Source organism: Phocoena phocoena, chromosome 10 (assembly GCF_963924675.1).
Source record: "Phocoena phocoena chromosome 10, mPhoPho1.1, whole genome shotgun sequence".
NCBI lineage: Eukaryota > Metazoa > Chordata > Mammalia > Artiodactyla > Phocoenidae > Phocoena > Phocoena phocoena.
The window spans coordinates 39,275,530-39,298,279 of record NC_089228.1 but is presented as its reverse complement, the minus strand read 5'-3'; the positions used below and the strand labels follow the sequence as shown (position 1 = coordinate 39,298,279).

At 46.5% G+C, this 22,750-nt stretch overlaps 1 protein-coding gene across 2 annotated transcripts in view; it reads right to left on the bottom strand.

Moving 5' to 3' along the window:
* Positions 1-185: 185 nt before the first annotated feature.
* IP6K2 (inositol hexakisphosphate kinase 2) overlaps positions 186-22,750 on the bottom strand; it is a 29,225-nt gene continuing 6,660 nt past the window's right edge. The window contains exons 2-6 of one of the 2 annotated variants that reach the window (XM_065885167.1): positions 8,648-8,975; positions 6,524-6,746; positions 5,307-5,482; positions 1,406-1,581; positions 186-959 (exon numbers count right to left, since the gene is read on the bottom strand). In XM_065885167.1, the coding sequence (XP_065741239.1) occupies positions 459-959; positions 1,406-1,581; positions 5,307-5,482; positions 6,524-6,746; positions 8,648-8,849 (1,278 nt within the window). In that variant the 5' untranslated portion in view covers positions 8,850-8,975 and the 3' untranslated portion in view covers positions 186-458. Of the gene's footprint in view, positions 960-1,405; positions 1,582-5,306; positions 5,483-6,523; positions 6,747-8,016; positions 8,075-8,643; positions 8,976-22,750 lie in introns of those variants that run through there. The other variant, XM_065885168.1, reaches the window with a different exon arrangement.

Genomic DNA, 22,750 nt, shown 5'->3' with positions numbered 1-22,750 from the left:
GGTGCTCGGTTAAGGGACTGAGGACTAAGCCAAGAAGCTATGGTGACTTTAGGGTCCATGGGATGGGGTCACTTGAAGGAATATATTGCTGGGCCAGGGTGGAGGTCATGGCATATGTGATGTTTCTGAGGTTTGGGAGGGGGGCTGGCTGCCTATCCTTGGGCAAGAACGACAGCAGCACTGTGTACAATTAACAAAAAGATTTGTATTAGAACATTTACACTCAGGGAAGAAAGAGGTATCTGCATCATCAAATGTGGAATGTTGAAGAGAGAGTTAAAATAAATAAAGACTCCGAGAGCGGTTGGGGCTGGCTCAGGCTGGGACTCATAGAGGCCTCTGCCCATCAGCTCCAGGCTGCAAGGGCCACCGCCTGGCCATACTGGCCTCCTCCCCGACGCAGCACAGCTGTGCCTGGGACACAGAAAGTCTCTCAGGTACTGCTGCAGCCAGCAAGCTCACTCCCCACTTTCCTCACTTATCTCTGTAACAATGTCTATCAGGCTCTGGAGCCCAAAGATATAGCCAGCATCCTGGCCCTCGTGTACCACACTGTCCTCACCATACAGCCTGCAAGTGGTGTGTGCGAAATCGATCATGCGCACGTCCACTGAGCTGGTGCCGATGGGCTTGTAGGCATAGGCACCAGCCGACTCGTCGGCTGACTCCTCTGACAGGTCCTCCAAGTCTTCAGCATCTGAGTCCAGGGCCACTTCAGGCCGCTCCTTGCCATCATAAATGACCAGCAGGGAGCTTGAGTAGAAGCGGTAGGATTCTTGTCGCTCCAACACGGACTTGAGTTCAGTCAGCTTCCTAAGCACAGGGCCCAGGAGCTCGCGGCGCAGGTACCGCCCGTTGTGGAAAAACTGGAAAAGTGCCTCCTTGAAGCCCTGCACGGACAGCTTCCGGCCGTGGTACTTGTTCATGAACATGAGCTGCCCACTGCCTGCCTGGTATACCTGTGGGAGGGAGACCAGCAGGTGAGGTGCTGACAGCCATCTCAGGGCCTAGACCCTGGGGAGTGGCAGCGATATGACAGTCCTGGATCAGATCCTTTAATTTGTTAAGTATCACAAGAGACACTGTCCTTGCCAATCAACACCCACTCAGGATACAGCCCTCTGACCTGGGTTCCATCACCAGCCCCCTGCTCAGTGTATGTGTTGGTGGAGAGGGCCTAACTTTTTTGCCTTTCTCCCCCTCCTGTCCACAGCCTCTGGACTCAGCCAACCAGGGCAGCCCCAGAGACGATTACCCATGCAAGCATGCTTCCTTTTCTAACCAGAAAGTGACAGGTTCATTCAAATCTGGAATCTTTTGAGAAAACGGGACTACGCCACGGTGGGAGAATGGCAGCTCCTGGATGCCCCAGCCAGCCCACACCACGCACCTGCACTCCTCTCACCTGCATGCCACACACGCGCACACCAATGACTGCAGACGTGCTCTGCTGGCATTTGCGGATCTGGTTGGCTGCCTTCTCCTCTGAAGCATCATCACCATGCTGGCGCGTACCCATCTTGAGGTCCAGGACACAAGGCACCTCATAACGGGAAGTCAGGTTCTCCAGTAAGATAAATTCTGAGTGGTTAAGGACAATGCCCCTCTAATGAAAAGGTGCTGCTCCACGGGGCCTTGGCATTCCCAGGGTACAAGGCCTGCACACAGTGCCCCAGAGATCCTGCTATATCTCCCATGCAGGCAGCCCAGGCTAGAAGGCTGAAAGACACCTTCAATTCTTGTCAGGGAACTGGCCCGAGAACAGCCTGGGAGACACACACATCATTCCCTGAACTCAGCAAGATGTGGGACCATGGTCCAAAACATACTGTCCTAGGGACTTCCCCGGTGGTCCAGTGGCTAAGACTCTGCACTCCCAATGCAGGGGGCCCAGGTTCGATCCCCGGTCAGGGAACTAGATCCCACATGCGGCAACTAAGGGTTCGCACGCCACAACTAAAAAGATCCCACATGCTGCAACTAAAAGATCCCACGTGCCGCAATGAAGATCCCATGTACTGCAACTAAGACCCAAAGCATCCATAAATAAATAAATATATTTTTTAAAAAAGTGACACAAATAGCAAAACAAAACAAAAATAGAAATGTCCTAAATTACAAACAGAACATCAAATAAATTCAGTAAATCCTAGTCTTAAATATGAACTAGAAATATCAGTATGAACTCATGAAAAGTTTTCTCTTTAAAATAAATATGTATTTCCCAGATGTGGGCACTGAAAAGATCTAGAAACAATGACCGGATGTATGAGCTCCCCTAGTGCCCAGACCAGTGCTCCTAGAGCAGGGCCAGTGAACTATGACCCCCTGCTCACTCACTGTTGTATAACCTATAAGCTAGGAATGAATGGTTCTTACTTTTTTTTTTTTTTTTGGCTGTGTTGGGTCTTTGCTGCTGCGTGCAGGCTTTCTCTAGTTGTGGCAAGCGGGGGCTACTCTTTGTTGCGGCACGTGGGCTTCTCATTGCAGTGGCTTCTCTTGTTGCAGAGCACAGGCTCTTAGGCGCATGGGCTTTAGTCGTTGTGGCACGAGGGCTCAGTAGTTGTGCCTCACAGGCTCTAGACCACAGGCTCAGTAGTTGTGGTGCACGGGCTTAGTTGCTCTGTGCTATGTGGCATCTTCGCGGACCAGGGCTCAAACCCGTGCCCCCTGCATTGGCAGGCAGATTTTTAACCACTGTGCCACCAGGGAGGTCCATTGGTTCTTACATATGTGTGTGTGTGTGTGTGTGTGTGTGCGTGTGCGCGCGCGCGCGCGCGGTACGTGGGCCTCTCCCGTTGCGGAGCACAGGCTCCGGACGCGCAGGCTCAGCGGCCATGGCTCACGGGCCTAGCCGCTCCGCGGCATGTGGGATCTTCCCAGACCGGGGCACGAACCCGTGTCCCCTGCATCGGCAGGTGGATTCGCAACCACTGCGCCACCAGGGAAGCCCTTATATATTTTTTTATTCATTCATTCATTCACTTATTTATTTATGGTTGTGTTGGGTCTTTGTTGCTGTGCGCAGGCTTTCTCTAGTTGTGGCTAGTGGGGGCTACTTTTCGTTGTGGTGCACCAGCTTCTCACTGCAGTAGCTTCTCTTGTTGCGGAGCACGGGCTCTAGGTGCGTGGGCTTTGGTAGTTGTGGCTCCTAGAGCACAGGAGCTCTCTAGAGCACAGGCTCTCTAGAGCACAGGCTCAGTAGTTGTAGCGCACGGGCTTAGTTGCTCCGTGGCATGCGGGACCTTCCTGGACCAGGGCTTGAACCCATGTCCCCTGCATTGTCAGGCGGATTCTTAACCACTGCACCACCAGGGAAGCCCTATTCTTATATTTCTAAGAGGTCAAAAACTGTATGGGGTGGGACAGGGAGAGTGGGAGGGAGATGCAAGAGAGAGGAGATATGGGGATATATGTATATGTATAGCTGATTCACTGTTATAAAGCAGAAACTAACACACCATTGTAAAGCAATTATACTCCAATAAAGATGTTAAAAAAATCATAGTAAAAATAAGAATTAAAAAAAAAATGTATGTAATACTTCATGACACACGAAAATTGAATGAAATTCAAATCTCAGTGACCATAAATAGAGTTTTATTGGAATACAGCCACATTCATTCATTTACATTATCATCTATGGCTGCTTTCAGGGCACAAATGGCAGAGTTGTGATGCAGTCAGTGTATGGCCTGCAAAGCTTAAAATATTCACTGGCCATTTACTGAAAAAGTTTGCAACCCCTGGTGTAGAAGAATGACTGAATTCACATCTGGAATATGAAATATACACGAGTCTGTACCAGTTCTTCATATGGGAAAGACAGCCATCAGAGACTACTGTGATTGTGTCAAAATGACTCAGGAGCCTATTTTGAAAGGCTCCCACTTGCCAAGCATGGGACAATTTGAGCATCAGTAAAGATAACTGCAATGGACTAAAACACGTCAAGTATGTTTAAATTCATGGGTTCATAACAATGCTGAAAACCTCACTGGTCACCTTTGGAGGGTGTTAAGAAACCATCTCTTTAGTCTAAATCTAGTAAACAAAGGAAAATAAACTCTTAACCTGCCTTTCCTATATGAACTATACCTCAGGATAAGCATATAGTTGATGAGGAAGAGTTTCTCTTTACAGAAGGATTCCAGCTAATGAATGAAAAAGGAATGACAAAATTAGAAAATCACCTAATGAAAAAATGGCTCTAAGGCAACTGCAATACAAAAGAGAAAGACAACAAAACACCTCGCTTCCCGATGGACAGCTACAATACCATCTCTGAGAGATTCTTGCCCCCACCCCCCCAAAACTGAACCTGAATCTGATCAAGCTTGTAGATAAAATTATCAACTCAATGGAAACAGAGGGGAAAGAGTAACGTGTAAAAGACACCACAGGATGTAATCAGTATAATCCAGATGGTGGGAAACTCTAGAAGACCCAGTTTCTTTGACAAGAAATTTCCAAGAAGAAAAACCAGAAAGGGTATTTTAAAAGACTTAAACATTTCAACCAAATGCAATGTGTGAACCTCATTTGGATCCCCATTCAAGCAAATCATCAACAAAAATATTTATGAGACAATTAGGAAAATGGGGTCACAAATTAGATACTTGATAGTAAGGAATTACTGTCCACTTTTCAAGGAGTAATAATGGTATTAATGTTTTAAAATACCTTTATCTTTCAGAGATACATGCTGAGGTGTATATAGATGAAACGAAATATCTGACACTTGCTTCAGAGAGTGTCCAGCTGGGGGCTGCTGGGTGTATAGAGACAGTCATGACAGGAGACTGACATGACTGGGTTAACCAACTGCTGAACCTTGGTGACTGGTACGAGGTTCAATGCATCTGGTACATCCAGGTTCCCTACTCCAAAAAAAAGAAAGGACCCTGTGTTTTCTTCACGTGCTAACCTGGTGAACCAGACTGAAAGGTCAGTCCTACCCCACCGCAGACCCTGGCAGTTAAGCACTATTTGGGGACTTCTGTAGGAGTCTGAAAACACGAACCAGGTCCTTGCACTCCAGGCTAAAGCCCCCCGGGTGCAGGTTGGTCCCTCCATGAGGTGCCCCTGACCCCCAGGAACCCATCAGACTCCCTCCCCAGCACCTGCACTCCCAGACCAGCCTTTGGCCCCGAGGGAAGTAATATATGCCCACAGTTACCACCTAGGGTGTCCTAGCACAACCATGACTAAAAGAAAATTCAATTTCTCTCTGCAAGCTCATAGGGTCTCCTCTCACTTGCCCTCCCTTCTCCCCAAGGCAGAGATGCCCTATGAACAAAGGATACTGTACTGGTTCCGATGTTTTGCATTCTCCTTCATTCTCTGTAACTGTTGCTGGTGACACTTCATGCTCCAAGGGTTGTAGTGTTTAAGCTGGGAACTGACATTCCCCTTTTTCTCTACACTGTAGTACAAGACTTCAGATTTCTTCAGCCACTCAAATTCTTCTTCTAACTTATGGCTATAAAGAGACAAGGAGCCAATAAATCATAATGTCTTATAAAAACTCAGGGGAAAAAAGGCATGAAGGAACTTTCTGGAGTGATAGGAAGTTTCATACCTTGATGTGGTGGTTGTTTTAGTGCACACAGTAAACACTTCATTTACCATAGTATATTATACCTCGACAGTTGATTAATTGATTTAGAAACTTTAATCTTTATTTATTTATTTTCTTTTTTAAAAATGTTTTAGGCTGCGCAGCATGCAGAATCTTAGTTCCCCAACCAGGGATCGAACCCATGCCCTGTGCATCGGGAGTGCGGAGTCTTAACCACTGAACCTCCAGAGAAGTCCCAAGACAGCTGATTTTTAAAAAAGGGGGGGGGGGGTGTCAGCTCGCTGTTTTTCTACAGTTGTTTTTCTACAGTAAGGAAAACCTTCGATGAAAGAACAACCTCTGCCTCCAGCCCGCACCCTGCAAGGCAGCCTTCACTGCCCTCTTCTTCTAGGTAGTACACCCCCTGGCTTCTGGAACATCCAGGTTCCCTGACTCAGAATGCTGGAGACTGAAATTCCATGAGAATAAGTCAACTTACTTAGCTACGTTTTTAATATATATATAATTTATCTTTTCACAAGCTCTGCCAAGGTGTGGCACTTGGAGCGCTCTGCCTACGGGGATCCCCAAGATTTGGGGATGCCCAACTGACCATTCTGTCTCCCACTATCAGTGAACAACCTGAGGTGATGGGATGGCTTCTGTCTGGGTCACTGCTACATCCCCAGGATGCCACATAGGGCCTGGCACAGGGCAGATGCAGGAGGAGTGAGTGACTGAAACTTTTTTACAGCTGCCACTACAGTTGTTTTACCCGAAATAGCATGATATAACTCAGAGGCAATTAAAGAGAAGCTGGGCACACCATGTGGGAACTGACCACTGAGTGACGAGGTACCTACTAATAAGTCCATAGTGTGAGTCCTTAGCCCTAGGGGACTGGGCTGTAACTGAGATCCCTCCTCTCCCACGGAGCTCAGTCTCCTCTCAGTCTATACCCACCTCTTCATCTTCTCCTCCTTCCGGTGCTGGCGCACCCAGTCCTTAGGGATCTTTTCTGTTTCTAGGACGTGATGTTTTTTGTTTGTCCACCTTAGTAGCTTACTTTTTGGTTCACAGTCTGAGTTATCTACACTGTCCATAGTTCCGTGGTCCCCTTTTAATGGATATGCTATTAAACACAAGTTCCTGTCTTCATCTTCTTCAAAGCGCACAGATACCACACCTGGAAGAAGGGTGAGGAACAGAGAGGACTTTTAATTCCACAGGAAGATGTGTTACAAATAACATGATTGTAACGTTTATTTTTTTCTTACCCTGTTCCTTAGTCTCTATGTTGCCAGAGGCCCCAAACTCATCTGCAAACCTAACAAATATCAAAACATCTAGAAAAGATGACACCATACAAGACAAGCAATTAAGGAGCAAACATGGCCGAGAGTCTTCCTCTCTGATGCACTCAACAAGGCAAGAGCCAAAGAATTACAAGACACATTTTTCCATCATTGAAAATGTTTATTAATTTTTATGTAATTCTTCTAATCCTAAGAGAGACGTAAAAACATTTGCTCTTTATATCTTGTGGGAATTTTTAAGGCCCTAAACAGAAACTCCAACAGCCTTGAGGCTTGCTTTAAAGCAGAGCCTGAACAGAGATTTGCCTGAGGGGTAAGAAGCATCCAATGGTAAGGGAAGACTGGGCAAGCAAAACAAAATAAAGGAGCAAACGAAACAAACCACACAGCACAAAAGACACCCTAGCAAAGGCTTCTTGCAGTGCCCCCCCACTGGGCACCCCAAGCCTTTTGCCCTTCTTGAATATATTGCTTTATTGGTCTTTGCAGTCTCATGTCACAAAAGAACAAAATGAACACAAGGCAAATAGGGTTGGGCTGGGAGCACAGACGCGTAGTGGCCTTGAAAGCAGCTTTCCCCGAGTCTCTAGAACCTGCCATGTGTAATTAGACAGTCTTTGAGGAGGGGGCTGTCAGGTGAAAGTGTTTCAGCAGGTGCCGACGAGTGCCTTACAGCCGACTGGCTGAACACCTTTCCTCCCAGGCCTCTGTGGCCTGGGATCACTCAATTTGCTCAGTCCTTGCTGCAGGGGAATGCGTGCTCAGAGAGACGACACTTCTGAGGTGGTACCTGGCTCTGGGCGCAGAGGAGCCGGGGTGGGGAATTCAGGGGACCACATTTTCCTGTGGCCATGGGAAAAGAACCAGGGAAAAAAATGGGGGCGGGGCAGCCAGCTAACAAGGGGCCTTTGGCTTTGTCCTGGAAAAAACAACAGAGAAGGACCAAGTGAGGGCCCCCAACTCCCCCACCCCGACCGCAACACACATGCATATTCAGAGTACAAAGAGAGATGCCCAGTACATTCTGTCTTCAAAGAGCATGTTTCAACAGTTCCAGAAGAACCCAAGTTGTTCAAGAGTCTTTTGCATAACCAGGTAATGCAACTTTAAAATTAATTTCCTTAATGGATTCTTCCTGATTTACAAAGGATCTCCACCCTCCCCAGGAAAGACCACACCATGCTGTTGGCTGCTGATTCCCCCCCACCCCCACCAAAATGCATTATAAAAAGGAAGAAAGAGTCACCACATGTGAATTAAAGGGTTGCCGTAATATAGCCATTTCGGGGACATTCCGTAATAGCAAAGGGCTTCAGCTAATCAGCACAAGCCTCCCACTCCTGCATTCCATCTGACTCAACTCTGCTCCCAGCCTACCTAATCAACAGGGCTTCTGGTTTCCTGGAGGACAAAAAGCAGGCGGCAAGTATTCTGGGTAAAATCCTCCCAAAGTCTTCCCCGGATGTCTCCTCATGGGGGACTATGGGTTACCGAGATAAAGAGACACCTGAACATAAAACACAACTACACTTCCACCAAAAATAAACTCAAAACAAACCCACAAAACAAAACAGAATTGAGCAATCTTACCGGGACTTGAAAACTGAGGGTGTGAGGTGCTGGGCGGAGGGCCAAGAGGAGGAGGAGGGAAAACACAGAGTGAGTGGGAGGGGTGAGGGCTCCGGGGATGGCTGCCTGGGCTTTCCTTGGCCGCGATGCCTTGCATGTCCTTGCCAGGCGCTGGCGACCCCTACAGCAGCTGGGGGCTCACCTTTGTACTGGGGAGTGAATTTGCGCATCTCCGCAGGGAGGGTCTCGTAGAACTGGTGCTCCCTCGGGACCAGAGGCTTGCACAGGGTCGTCTCGTTGAAGCGGAGCACGCACGAGTGCCCCCCGACCTGGTGGACAAAGGGCTCCAGCAGGATGCCCTTGGCGCGGGGCTCCACGTCCATAGCCCTGAAGGCTGGGCTCATCCTCCAGGTGCAGGCAGCAGGGAGAAGGGGGAGGCAGCGGGGTGCAGCGGCCAGCGCGTCCTCTGTCGTCTGTCCGTGCGTCCGTCTGTCTGGCCTCAGCTCCTCGGTTGTGTGGGCCAGGACGCTCTGCCGGAAGCAAAGAGTGACAACGGAGTTGGAAAGGGCCAGGAACCGCCTTAGAGACTCTAGCCCTCCTCTTCCAGCAGAAAGACAAAACAGCCTGAGCTCCCGCGGGGTCCCGCCCACGCCGCCCACTTCGGCCCCGCCTCCTCCCACAGAAACAAACAGCCAGAGCTCTCCCCCGCGGGCCGAAGCCGACTGGCAGGGACTGGTTGCGGGACCCCGAAAGAGCCCCAATCACCCCACCAGGCGTTAGAAAGCCACTACCGCGAAGCCACGACAACGAAATTGTTATTTTAGGTAAAATCACAATTTCAAACCTAATATCCTGATTAAATCTTACCATTTTCTAATAAAATTGTTAAACTTACAGTAATTTATATCCAAGTCCCTCCATTAATTATATAAATATATTTTAATAGACTTTATTTTTTTAGAGCAGTTTTAGGTTCACGGCAAAATTGAGAAAATACAGAAATTTCCCATATGCCCCGCATATGCATGGACAGCCTCCTCCATTATCAATACCCCCCATCAGAGTGGTACACTTGTTACATATGATGATGAATCTACACTGATACAGCACCACAGTTTACATTAGGGTTCACTCTTGGTCGTTAATTTTTTTTTTTTTTTTTGGCGGTACGCGGGCCCCTCACTATTGTGGCCTCTCCCGTTGCAGAGCACAGGCTATGGACGCGCAGGCTCAGCGGCCATGGCTCACGGGCCTAGCAGCTCCGCGGCATGTGGGATCTTCCCGGACCGGGGCACGAACCGGTGTGATGTGTCCCCTGCATCGGCAGGTGGACTCTCAACCACTGCGCCACCAAGGAAGCCCGTTAATTATGTTTTTATAAAATGCATTTAAAGGGAAAACCTACTTAGGCACCATCTAGTAAGATTTACTCCCCCAGGGTACACACACTTCCCTGCTCAAGGCCAAAGACAAGCCCCATTAACCTTATTAGCAGTGGAGCTTGGGCCTAGCTTTAATGATTAACGTCTGTATCGAAAAACAACTGATCAAGGCTGGCTAACTCCTTTTAAAAAGATACACAGTGTTCTAGGTCACCAACTATTTTTATCCGTTCTATCCAGATCTCCAAAAGCTGGGGCACACCTTTAAACCAAAGCTGCATTCTTGGGGCACTAAGGGGTCTCATTCACTGAGATCCAGGAACTTAGACCTGACTTCAGATCCCCAAGCACACTGGATCTCAGCAAAGCACACCTCTATGCGCCTGTGGACCGTTTCAGGGTCTGTCAACCTCCTTCTGTTTTCTGTCTATAATTTACAGACTACACAGTTGCCACTAGCACTACTAACGGGGCTTGGGCTACATTTCAGTATCTGTACAGGTTTCTTCCCGGGAACTCCTCCAACTCCCATGACTCCAACTGAGATGGTGGTGGTGAGAATGGGTTGGCTGGAGATTTGCCCACTGTCCTCTAAGGTGGGTAAAGCACCCCAGTCTATGCTAGGCTCACTATAGGAACTTACTTCATATGGTCCTCGGGATACTCTCTATGAGGTAGACACCTCTCTCCCTGTTGGAAACAATGAAGCTGATTCTGGGAGCTGAGGAAACTCATCTAGGGCTAGGGACAAGAAGCCACAGTTTCCAAATGAACCTCAATCTGTTGGATGCCCCCACACAGCTGCCTCTGGGGCCCAAGGTCTCTGGCACATCTGCCTTGGTATAGCACTTAAAAGTATATGGGACAGGGCTTCCCTGGTGGCGCAGTGGTTGAGAGTCTGCCTGCCGATGCAGGGGACACGGGTTCGTGCCCCGGTCCGGGAAGATCCCACATGCCGCGGAGTGGCTGGGCCCATGAGCCATGGCCGCTGAGCCTGCGCTCCGCAACAGGAGAGGCCACAACAGTGAGACGCCCGCGTAGCAAAAAAAAAAAAAATAAAGTATATGGGACATTTATCTTGTCCTGTGACAGTGCTTTCACCATGTATTTATATTTCCTGTTTATAAAGCAGCCTCTTTAGGGACTTCACTGGTGGCGCAGTGGTACAGAATCTACCTGCCAATGCAGGGGACAGGGGTTCAAGCCCTGGTCCAGGAAGATCCCACATGCCGCAGAGCAACTAAGCCCGTGCTCCACAACTACTAAGCCTGCGCTCTAGAGCCTGCGAGCCACATCTACTGAACCCATGCACCGCAACTACTGAAGCCCGTGCACTCTAGAGCCTGTGCTCCACCACAAGAGAAGCCACCGCAATGAGAAGCCCATGCACTACAACGAAGAGTAGCCCCTGCTCGCAGCAACTAGAGAAAGCCCACGCGGAGCAACAAAAACCCAACACAGCCAAAAAATAAGCTAATTTTAAAAATAAATAAATAAAGAGTTTAGCTGGTGTTAATCTCTTCCTTTCAGAGAGAACACCCATTGGACTCAAGGATTAGGAATCAATAAGCTTTCCTATATGCAAAGAGCAGAATACCAAAGCTTCTGATTTCTCACCTGGCACTACCTTCTCATTACAGAAGCCCTCAGGAGGGCATGTGCTGTGAGGAGTCCCAAGACACAACACAGGCAATCAGCTCGAAGGATGAGTACCTTCCAGCCATTCCAGACTCTCTCCGGAAGGTGGAGCTCTGAGATGCTTGGCCACGCAAGCCCTTTAGGTTTATAGAGACCAGTTCACACCAGTTTTTCAGTAGTGAAAAAGACATCTTGAGTAAGAGCAACACCAAAGGAAAGCTACTGACTCATGATCGGTCTGCCAGTACCCAAGCAAGAACCAGGTACCATAATTATTAAACTGTGAAAGCACAAGATGCTCCCCATGGGCCAGACTTTAGAAACACAATTCAAACCTTTCATAAACGTGTAAAACTCCTTTTGTTACTACAGCAATGCTGACACCAATGCAATCCCTTTCCAACTCTGTTCAAGATTCCTTAAATGTATTCAATTAAGTAGAAAAAAAATCTCTCTCCAGACATCTCTCTTACCCATTCCCCACCTCCAGCGAAAAATCCAAAACAAAAACTGGTCCTACATGGCAGCTCTCTGGAGTATGGTTCGTGGGTGTGGCTGGAGGCTGAAAAGCCCAGTGAGGGTCTATACCTCCTTCTCCCAGGTCTCCTGTGTGTTCATTAGCTGCTGGAACCTTGACACGGAACCTTGCCAACCCTCCCGCCAGCACCCAACTCTGGCAGTCCACAGGACATTGCTCCCCGGAGAAGAATCATCATCTTAGGTAGAGAGACAAGGAAAATAAGGCCCTTTCTTGCCTGTGCCAAGCCTGATGACAGAGGAAACTCCTAAATGGTAGAATTAGGGAGAAAACTGATCCTGTAGTGAGGTGGAGCCAGATTCTAGTCCCAGTTCTGCCATTCAATTGCTTGGAGGAAGATTCCAAGTCCCTGCTCCCTTTGGGTTCCAGTTTTCTGGTAACCAGCAGTTTGTTTTAATCAAATAGGAAAAAACAGTAAAAATCATTGCATTGCACATAATAAGGTTAAGTCCTGTTTTGTGATTCTTTGATTTCAATTATGTTCAATCTCTCAATATGAAGATAACTATGGCTTCTCTGTACAACATACTTCTTACATTTGGGGCTTCAGACAAAGAAATGCAGCTTTTGTTCTAGGGTCCCTTACAGACCCTATCCCTATGGGAAAATGAAGGATCAACTTCCCAAGGATTACACCCCAGATCAGTTTCTTCTCTAGTGGCTTCAGCCTGGTCAGAAGAAAGAAAAATGCCCAAAGCACCTGCTCTGTTTCACTGCTACTCTTTTTCTGTTCCACATGTGGTTTGAGCAGCTGGATCTCTTAAAGGTTTTTAAACATCTGAGGTCTAAGGCCCAGTTTCCCAGGAATCCTAGAATATTAATGGTTACTGAGAAGTCCATGTGATGTGTGGACCCTGAATCTAGTGAGACAGGGAGTAACCATAAAACACTGGCTTCAGATTTAGCATCTATTTTAGCTTTCCAAATTGCCTCACGTTTGTCCATGAAACTATTGATAGGTAAGAAACACAGAACATGATTCATCCTAGGACAAGACATAGATTTCCCCCATAGCCCATCCCCCTAAATCTATCAAATTGGTTTAAGGATCTGCTGGAAACAATGCCTTAATAGTCTTAACTTATAAAATACTGCAAATAGAACAACTATGACTCATGAAAAGCCCTGGGCCCTTAGCTCACACATCTAGAATGTGGTTCATGAGGCTACAAATGGGCTCTGCTGGGGCTACTTACTCTGCCTCAAGAAAAGCCCCAGGGTTGGGCAGTCACAGGAGATGGTGTGAAGCACACTAGCCCAATGGTGGACGAATAACCTTGACCATCTGCACCTCCGCTCCATGAGCCCAGAGCCACTGCCCACATCTGCACACATCCATACACACCCATGACTATACCACCAGGGTCAGTCACTGGAATTCTCAAACGTTGCTGGTAGGAATAAAAGAAGTACAGCCACCTTGGAAAACAGTTTGGCAGTTTCTTATTAAGTCAGACATATACTTATTATATGACCCAGTAATCCTACTCACAGGTATTTACCTAAAAGAAATGAAAACAAATGTCCACATAAAGACTTGTACACAAATGTTCACAGCAGCACTATTCACCATAGCCAAAAGGTGGGAACAACCCAAATGTCCATCAAATGGGTGAATGAATAAACAAACTGTGGTGTATCCATATAATGGAATATTATTCAGCAATAAAAGGAATGTATTGATATAGCAACAACAAAGATTAATCACAAAAGCATTATGTTGGGCTTCACTGGTGGCACAGTGGTTGAGAGTCCACCTGCCGATGCAGGGGACGCGGGTTCGTGTCCTGGTCCGGGAAGATCCCACATGCTGCAGAGCGGCTGGGCCCGTGAGCCATGGCCGCTGAGCCTGCACGTCCGGAGCCTGTGCTCTGCAACGGGAGAGGCCGCAGCGGTGAGAGGCCCGCGTACCGCAAAAAAAAAACAAAAAAAACATTATGTTAACTGAAAAAAGCCAATCACAAAAGACTATATACTGTGTGATTCCATTTATATGACATTCAAGAAAAAGCAAAACTGTAATAGCAGAAAGTAGATAAGCAGTTGCCAGGGGGCAGAGGTAGGAGAATAGGACTGACTGCAAAGAGGTCCAAGAGAACTTTTAGGGGTAATGAAAATGTTCTATGCTGTGACTGGAACAGTGATTACATGGCTGCATAAATTTGTCAAAACTCGTCAAATTATAGACTTAAAATCAATGAATCTTGGGGCTTCCCTGGTAGCGCAGTGGCTAAGAAGCCACCTGCCAATGCAAGGGACATGGGTTTGAGCCCTGGCCTGGGAAGATCCCACATGTCGCAGAGCAACTAAGCCCGTGTGCCACAACTACTGAGCCTGTGCTCTAGAGCCCGCAAGCCACAACTACTGAGGCCGCAAGCCACACTACTGAGCCCATGTGCCACAACTACCGAAGCCCGCACGCCTGGAGCCCATACTCCGCAACAAGAGAAGCCACGACAATAAGCCCGTGCACCGCAAAGAAGAGTAACCCCCGCTCACAACTAGAGAAAGCCCGCGCACAGCAATGACGATGCAACACAGCCAAAAATAAAAAACAAATAAATTAATTAATTAAAATAAATAAATAAAACCAATGAATCTTATTGTATACAAATTATATTTCAATAAACAGCTTGAATTTTTTCTTTAATTTACAAAAGTTTCATAAGTACAAATTATTTTAATAATCAGAAAAGACTAATTAAAAGATCATATTAGCTGTTAAACAGGGTTTTTTAAAATAAATTTATTTTATTTATTTATTTTTGGCTGTGTTGGGTCTTCATTCCTGCACGCGGGTTTTCTCTAGTTGTGGCGAGCGGGGGCTACTCTGTATTGTGGTGTGCGGGCTTCTCATTGTGGTGGCTTCTATTGTTGCAGAGCACGGGCTCTAGGCACGCAGGCTTCAGTAGTTGTGGCACGCGGGCTCAGCAGTTGTGGCTTGAGGGCTTATTTGCTCCACGGCATGTGGGATCTTCCCGGACCAGGGCTTGAACCCATGTCCCCTGCACTGGCAGGCAGATTCTTAACCACTGCTCCACCAGGGAAGTTCCAGTTATCTTTTTAAATTCTTGTAAAGCCAAAGCAAAAGCATACTTTACACACAAAGGAGAAAAACAGAAGCATAATGGTCCAATAAGCCTTTCAGTAAAACACCCATCACAAAAGAAAAATCAACAGCAAATCTGCTCCAATTATACTGGCTTTCTTGTTATTTCTCAAACATGCTTGATATATACCTACCTTAGGGTCTCTGTCCTTGCCAGTCCCTCTGCTTGGTGCACTTTTCCCCACATATCTCCCTGGCTCACTCTTGTACCTCCTTCAGCTCTGTATGCAAATATCACCTTTAATGAAGTCTTATTTAGCCACCCCATCTAAAAGTGCCATATCTCCCCATCCACATTCCTTACACAACCATGCTTTATTTTCTCCTCAGCACTTATCACCACCTAACATACTATATGTTTTATTTGTCCTGTTTATTTTCTGTCTCCTCCACCCTGCCCCACCAGAAAAAAAAGTCCATAAGGTCAGACATTTTTTGTTGTTGTTTGTTTGTTTGCAGTACACAGGCCTCTCACCGCTGCGGCCCCTCCCGCCACGGAGCACAGGCTCTGGACACACAGGCTCAGCGGCCATGGCTCACGGGCCCAGCCACTCCGCGGCACGTGGGATCTTCCCAGACCAGGGCACGAACCCATGTCCCCTGCATCGGCAGGCGGACTCTCAACCACTGCGCCACCAGGGAAGGCCCCAGTCAGACATTTTTGACTGCTCTGTTTACTGCTGAATCTCCAGAGCCCAGAAGAGCACCAGCACCGAGTAAGCACTCCACAGGATGTGCCTCAAATCACTACTGCGTCATGAATACCTGCTGCACACAGATCAACAGAGAACTCAAAAGGCACCCACTGCAATTATCCAAACCCACACCAACTGCACAGGGAGTACAATCGTTAAAAAGCGGCACGCCACACACTTTACAAAATGCATTCTGAGCATCGGCTGGATATTAATTTTGCATTTATAATCTCCCACCTTATTAACTCTGCACTAACTGGGGAGTATAAATGAAGGACCCTGCACCTGAATACTCATCTGGGTCCTGCTGGTGTGGAAACATTTCATGTAAACAAAGCCTAAACTCTTAATCTAATGACAACCAACCTCTTGGAAAATTCTCTCTTGTAGAAAATCAGGCAGAAGAATGGTCACTGAAGAATAAACTTTTAAAATGTGGATACGAGAAGATTAAAATCTATCATAGTTTAAAACAAATATAGTAGTTAGGATTCAGAAATTCTGTGTTAGTATTGAGTTGACATCCCAAACACCCAAGGCTTTCAGGTTGCTAAGTTATCACTGAAAGATAATTATCCCCATCTTTTGCAGGCAAAGCAAAGAAAGGCCATGGGGTTGGTGCTGAGTATTTGCTGAAGGCCTTTCCAACAATGCTGGTGGGTCTGCCATCCAGCTTCAAACAAGGTGTCTCTGCAAGACAGTGCAGGAGAAAAATTATCCCCTCCATGATCTGGACTTCTAGAAAAGCTAGGCAGCAGATAAGGCACAATCCCTGGTGACAAAATGAATAAACCAAAAGGAAATTTAGCAAAATAAAGCCAGGAAGGAAGAAGAAAGCTGTTAATGTTTGCCTTGTGGGAGGCACCAAGGAAGGTGGCTGACCAGACTGACCCATTTGGGTCATGGGTATATGGCATCAAACTACCACCAACCCCAGGAAAACTCCCACCACTGCTCCATAAAAATCAGGTCCTGGCAGGACATCTCTTATACCCCAACGTGAACGCACTCACCTCCACATCCAGCAATATGAAAGTGTATGATGGACTATTAGGATACTATAAAACATTGTTTATCACTTTTATATTTTTAAAACAATCTGATATGCTCTTCAATTAAAAGAAGCAAGACACAGGGAATTCCCTAGTGGTCCAGTGGTTAGGACTCCATGCTTTTACTGCCGGGGCCCAGGTTGGATCCCTGGTCAGGGAACTAAGATGCCACAAGCCATGTGGGGCAGCCAAAAAAAAAAAAAAAAAAAAAAGGAAGATACAAAATTGTATTATCTATGATATTAGCTGAACTATGTCATAAGACTTACAGAGGAAAAGACTGGCAAGAAGTTCCAGCTTTGCCACTAAATTGTACACTCAGAAGTGGTTAAAATGGTAAATTTTATGTTGTGTTCATTTTACTACACACCGAAAAACCCTAAAAACAAAAATACCAGCTACTCACAGGGGTCATGGCTGCTTACCCCCTCCCAAGGCCCTGGAGTCACTGTATAAAAAAATGTTGAATGTCTTGAAGTCTCACAGCTGATATATGAAAAAAATTTGACAAACGTTTCCCAAATTTGATGACAATCCTAAAAATTTACATGATATATGATGAATTGTGAGGCTGAAAGAAACTGTTCTAAGTTGTCAATAATAGAAAGCAGATGGGACTTTCCTGGTGGTCCAGTGATTTAAGAATCCGCCTTCCAAGACTTCCCTGGTGGTGCAGTGGTTAAGAATCTGCCTGTCAGTGCAGGGGATATAGGTTTGAGCCCTGGTCCGGGAAGATGCCACATGCCACAGAGCAACGAAACCCGTGTGCCACAACTACTGAGCCTGCACTCTAGAGCCCAGGAGCCACAACTACTGAGCCCGTGTGCCTAGAGCCTGTGCTCCACAACAAGAGAAAGAGAAGCCCACGCACCACAATGAAGAGTAGCCCCTGCTCGCCACAACGAGAAAGCCCACGCAGCAATGAAGACCCAACGCAGCCAAATTAATTAATTAATTAATTAAAAAAAAAAAAAAAAAAAAAAAGAATCTGCCTTCCAATGCAGGGTATAGGGGTTCAATCCTTGGTTGGGTAACTAAGATCCCGCATGCCGCAACTAAGACCTGATACAGACAAATAAATATATAAATATTTTTAAAAAAATAAATTTAAAAAGCTGTAACAGGTGTTATCCTACAATAAATTTAAATGACAGCTAACAAATGAAATAAATTTATGGAAAGCAGATGACAATTAACCACCCTAGAGTAGTGACTATGTGACCTTTTTATTATTTACTTTATTTAAAAAATTTTTGGCTGCGATGTGCGGCATGCGGGATATTAGTTCCCTGACCAGGGATCGAACCTGTGTCCCTTGCAATGGAAGCGCAGAGTCCTAACCACTGGACCGCCAGGGAAATCCCTATGTGACTTTTTTATAGAAAAATTATGACACTGCTGTCATAGAATGAGGCAGTCAATATGCTGCTCAGAAATGTAGGGAAAAAATACTGTACTATTGATTTTTGAAATGTGTAACATTTTGTGTTTTCTTTTTTCAATCCAAACATTTACTTTCTTATATTATTGGGGTTTTTTTTAATTTTTTTTTTTTTTTTTTTTTGCGGTACGCGGGCCTCTCACTGTTGTGGCCTCTCCCGTTGCGGAGCACAGGCTCCGGACGCACAGGCTCAGCGGCCATGGCTCACGGGGCCAGCCACTCCGCGGCATGTGGGATCTTCCCAGACCAGGGCACAAACCCGTGTCCTCTGCATCGGCAGGCGGACTCTCAACCACTGCGCCACCAGGGAAGCCCTTTTTTTAAAAAAAATTTTTATTGGAGTATAGTTGATTTACAATGTTGTGTTAGTTTCAGGTGTACAGCAAAGTGAATCAGTTATACATATACATATGTCCACTCTTTTTTTGGATTCTTTTCCCATATAGACCATTACAGAGTATTGAGTAGAGTTCCCTGTGCTATACAGTAGGTCTTTATTATTTATTTTATATATAGAAATATATATGTCAATCCCAATCTCCCAGTTTATCGTTCCCCTCCCCTTACCCCTGGTAACCATAAGTTTGTTTTCTACATCTGTAACTCTATTTCTGTTTTGTAGATAAGTTCACTTTCTTACCTTATTGTTTTCATAATTGTAAATTCTTTTGTTTAAAGATGGTACTTATAATTATATATTTATATAAATCAATTATATATATTTGTTACACTATATAAACTTTAGCCACCACAAAAGCTGGATCTGCCCAGTACTAAGTGGTAAGACTGTTATTCCCATCCCTTCAGTTTTCTAAATGTTCCAAACTTCTTGAAATTTTCTCAAACTCAGAGCATGTGTTTGTTACCTTTATAATTGGGAGTGAAAGTATTAGGGGGAAAAATAATTCACTACGACTGAAATAAGAAACCCAGATGGCTGCTCAGCTCTTGAAGGCTTTAAACTCATCTGCCAAAAAACCCTGATGCAACCCACACTGCATGCTCAGAGTTCCACTCCATGATGGAGACCCTGGGAGACTGACCACATGTAAACAAGGGAGGATAATCACCCCAACACATCCTGTCCCTGAAATGTGTACAAGGTGCTGAAAGGTCAGAGGAGGAAGTGACCAACTCAATCTTCAGTGACAATGGGATACAACCATGTCAGAGAAAAGAGCTACCGTTTACCAAGCTGTTAGTCTGTTCTGTAACTCCCTCCCTCCTACCACAGCCTTCTGGAGTAGATACTAGGATCACTCCCACTACAGATGGGTGCACTGAGGCACCAGATCACCTAGGCCTCATCATGGAAAATGACAGGTACTTTGAGATGAAAGAGTCACTGCTAAGAAGGCCGGAAAGGTCACCCCCATGTCATAGCAGGCACTGGCTCCACCAAAGCATGCAGCAGGGCCAGAGAGACAAGACACAGAAGACTTCTATTAACTTGACACAAATGCCTGGGGTCCAACACCAGGTGTTCATTTCCCCCCTCATCAGCATTTTATTCTTGTTTGTTTTTAATTTATTTGGCTGCACCAGATCTTAGTTGCAGCACGCAGGATAGGATCTTCATTGCTGCGTGCAGGGTCTTCCTTGCAGCATGCGGTATCTTTTTTAGTTGCAGCATGCAAACTCTTCGTTGAGGTGTGTGGGATCTAGCTCCCTGACCAGGGATGGAACCCGGGCCCCCTGCATTGGGAGCATGGAGTGTTAGCCACAGGACCACAGGGAACTCCCTTTATTCTAGTTTTAATAAAGGAGAAACTACAAGTTGTAAGTTTAAGTGGAAGAATTTCAAGAAAAGTCACAACAATGCAGATCCTTCCACCAATTCTGAGGGACAAATGAAACAGCAGATTCTGTTCCAAAAATCCGGACAAGCTTTTCCATAAGGGAAACAGCAGCCTCTAAGAGGCTTCTCTGTCGAACCAGCAGCATGATCACACTGCCACATCTCTTTGCCTTATCAGACCAGATTTCTGGAATGAAAGACTAGAGCGTCCCAATATGGAGGGGGACAGGGAGAAGGAGCTTTCAGCCTACCTAGAAATATGTTCCTCAGTTACAATGCTTGAATTACAGAGTTTTAGCAATTTAAAAAGTTTTTCTAGCTAAAAGTAGAGCAGTACTCCTTAAAGAAAAACTAAATTATTGATTCTAAGGTGTCACATGTCCCCTTTATCAGAATATCAAATTTACTTATAAATACCTAAATGTATTCCATACACACACCAAGAATTATCAGTCCTTAAAAAGACTGTTTCCCCTCTTCAAGGGCAATTTTCCATCTCCAGTCTCCTCCTCCTGATGCAGACTACAAATCCCACCATCATGTGGGAAACATACACAACAGGAACATGCAGAAGTGACCCTTGAAGACTATGGCCAAAATTGTCCTGAGGTCTCGATCTATGGGGGACTCTCCTACCTTAGTCATGGTTCTCTCATGTGCCAGTTAAGTAACAGTCCATTAGCTTCAGGCAAGATTATATGCTCCCTGCCTGTGGTCAACGTTTACCCCTGCTCATTTCTCAGCCAGTTCCCAAACCAGATGACACATGAACTCATCCTCTGAAACTAGCGGTGCCAAAAATGATTCAGTCCTCATGGCCAGCCACAGAACCCAGGCAGCCCCAACCCGCCCAGGCCAGCACAATGAGGGCTGTACCTGCTGGTAGAGGGACACGTGTGCCCTGCGCTACACCAGATCCTGTGCCCAGAGGGCACAGCTTCCTCTGGGTCCTCACAATACCTCACTCAGGTAAATACTCCCCTCAGGGGTCTGCTAAGCATCCCAGGCTAACAGCATCAACATGGCAGCTTTGATCACCCAACTACTCTAAGTACAGTCAGTGCTCCTCCATGACCAGCCAGGAAAAGAACGAGATATGGGAGTGAGAAAATTCCTGACACCACATAGGTCACAGCACTATATCTTTTTTTTTTTTTTTTTTTGCGATACGCAGGCCTCTCACCGCTGTGGCCTCCCCCATTGCGGAGCACAGGCTCCGGACGCGCAGGCTCAGCGGCCATGGCTCACGGGCCCAGCCACTCCGCAGCATGTGGGATCTTCCTGGACTGGGGCACGAACCCGCGTCCCCCGCATCAGCAGGCAAACTCTCAACCACTGCGCCACCAGGGAAGCCCCACAGCACTATATCTTAACACATGACCATTCGTCAATCATCCTCTATGAGTCCTGGGACTTCTTTCCAAAATAAGGCACAGCAAAATATTAAAAACTTCTTTAGGGAAATCAAGTTCAACTGCACCCATAGTTCTGAAGCAAACTACACACTGACTCTTTTGGAATCACGCAGCTTGCGAGAAGGGCAATGACTTCAGTCAGTCAACAGACGTGAGGATTGGGAGGGAAGGCCAACGGGGCACTTCCACTTTTGATATTTTACCACTATTCCCTTTCTTTGGCTCTATACAAAGAGCCTAAGGTATTTTCAAAGTAAAAACACTCTTTGAGAGCGAGATAAATCATTCCTGGGAGAGAGGTAGCCTGTTCCTTCCTTTCCCAGCCCTCATCTGCCCCAGATGTGTTGGCCATATCCATCAGTTTTTCAGGGCCCAGAGTCTGTCAGGTGGCAGCTGGCACCTCTGCAAGGTCCAATGTTCCAAATGCGCCAGGAGCCTGCATCCTGGGCTTACCGTCCTCCTCTGGCCTCCCGATGTAGGTGCAGCATCCCAAGCCACCCATAAAACCCAGCACAGGTTCTACAAAGGGCAGGGGCAACTCAAAGAACCTAAGGGAGAGATATGTGTGTTCTCATGCTCCAATAAGGACACAGAGCAAGAAAAACCCACACCTTCAGCAGGGGGTTGGCAAGCACCTCAGCTGTCTCTCTAGAGGCACTCACCTTAGAGAACAGACACTGTTCGTGAAAGGACATCTTTCACTGCCTTATATGTAAAACCTCTATTCATAACAGAAGAAAAACTGAAAATGTTCAACAAGAACCAACTAACTGGGCTTCCCTGATGGTGCAGTGGTTAAGAATCCGCCTGCCAGTGCAGGGGACATGGGTTCGAGCCCTGGTCCGGGAAGATCCCACATGCCGTGGAGACACTAAGCCTGTGCGCCACAACTAGTGAGCCTGCGCCCTAGAGCCCATGAGCCACAACTACTGAGGCCGTGAGCCACAGCTACTGAAGCCCGCGCGCCTAGTGCCCATGCTCCGCAGCAAGAGAAGCCACTGCAATGAGAAGCCAGCGCACAAGGAAGAGTAGCCCCTGCTCATTGCAACTAGAGAAAGCCTGTGCGCAGCAACAAAGACCCAATGCAGCCAAAAATAAAAATAAATTAAAAAAAAAAAAACCCTAACTTAGGTAGACAGTAATCTCAGCAATGTGCAAGTAAGTGCTTTAACAGTTACTGGTGTATGTTTTTCCTGTCAGGTTGCTCAAGTTCATAAAAACATACATTCTTTGGCCT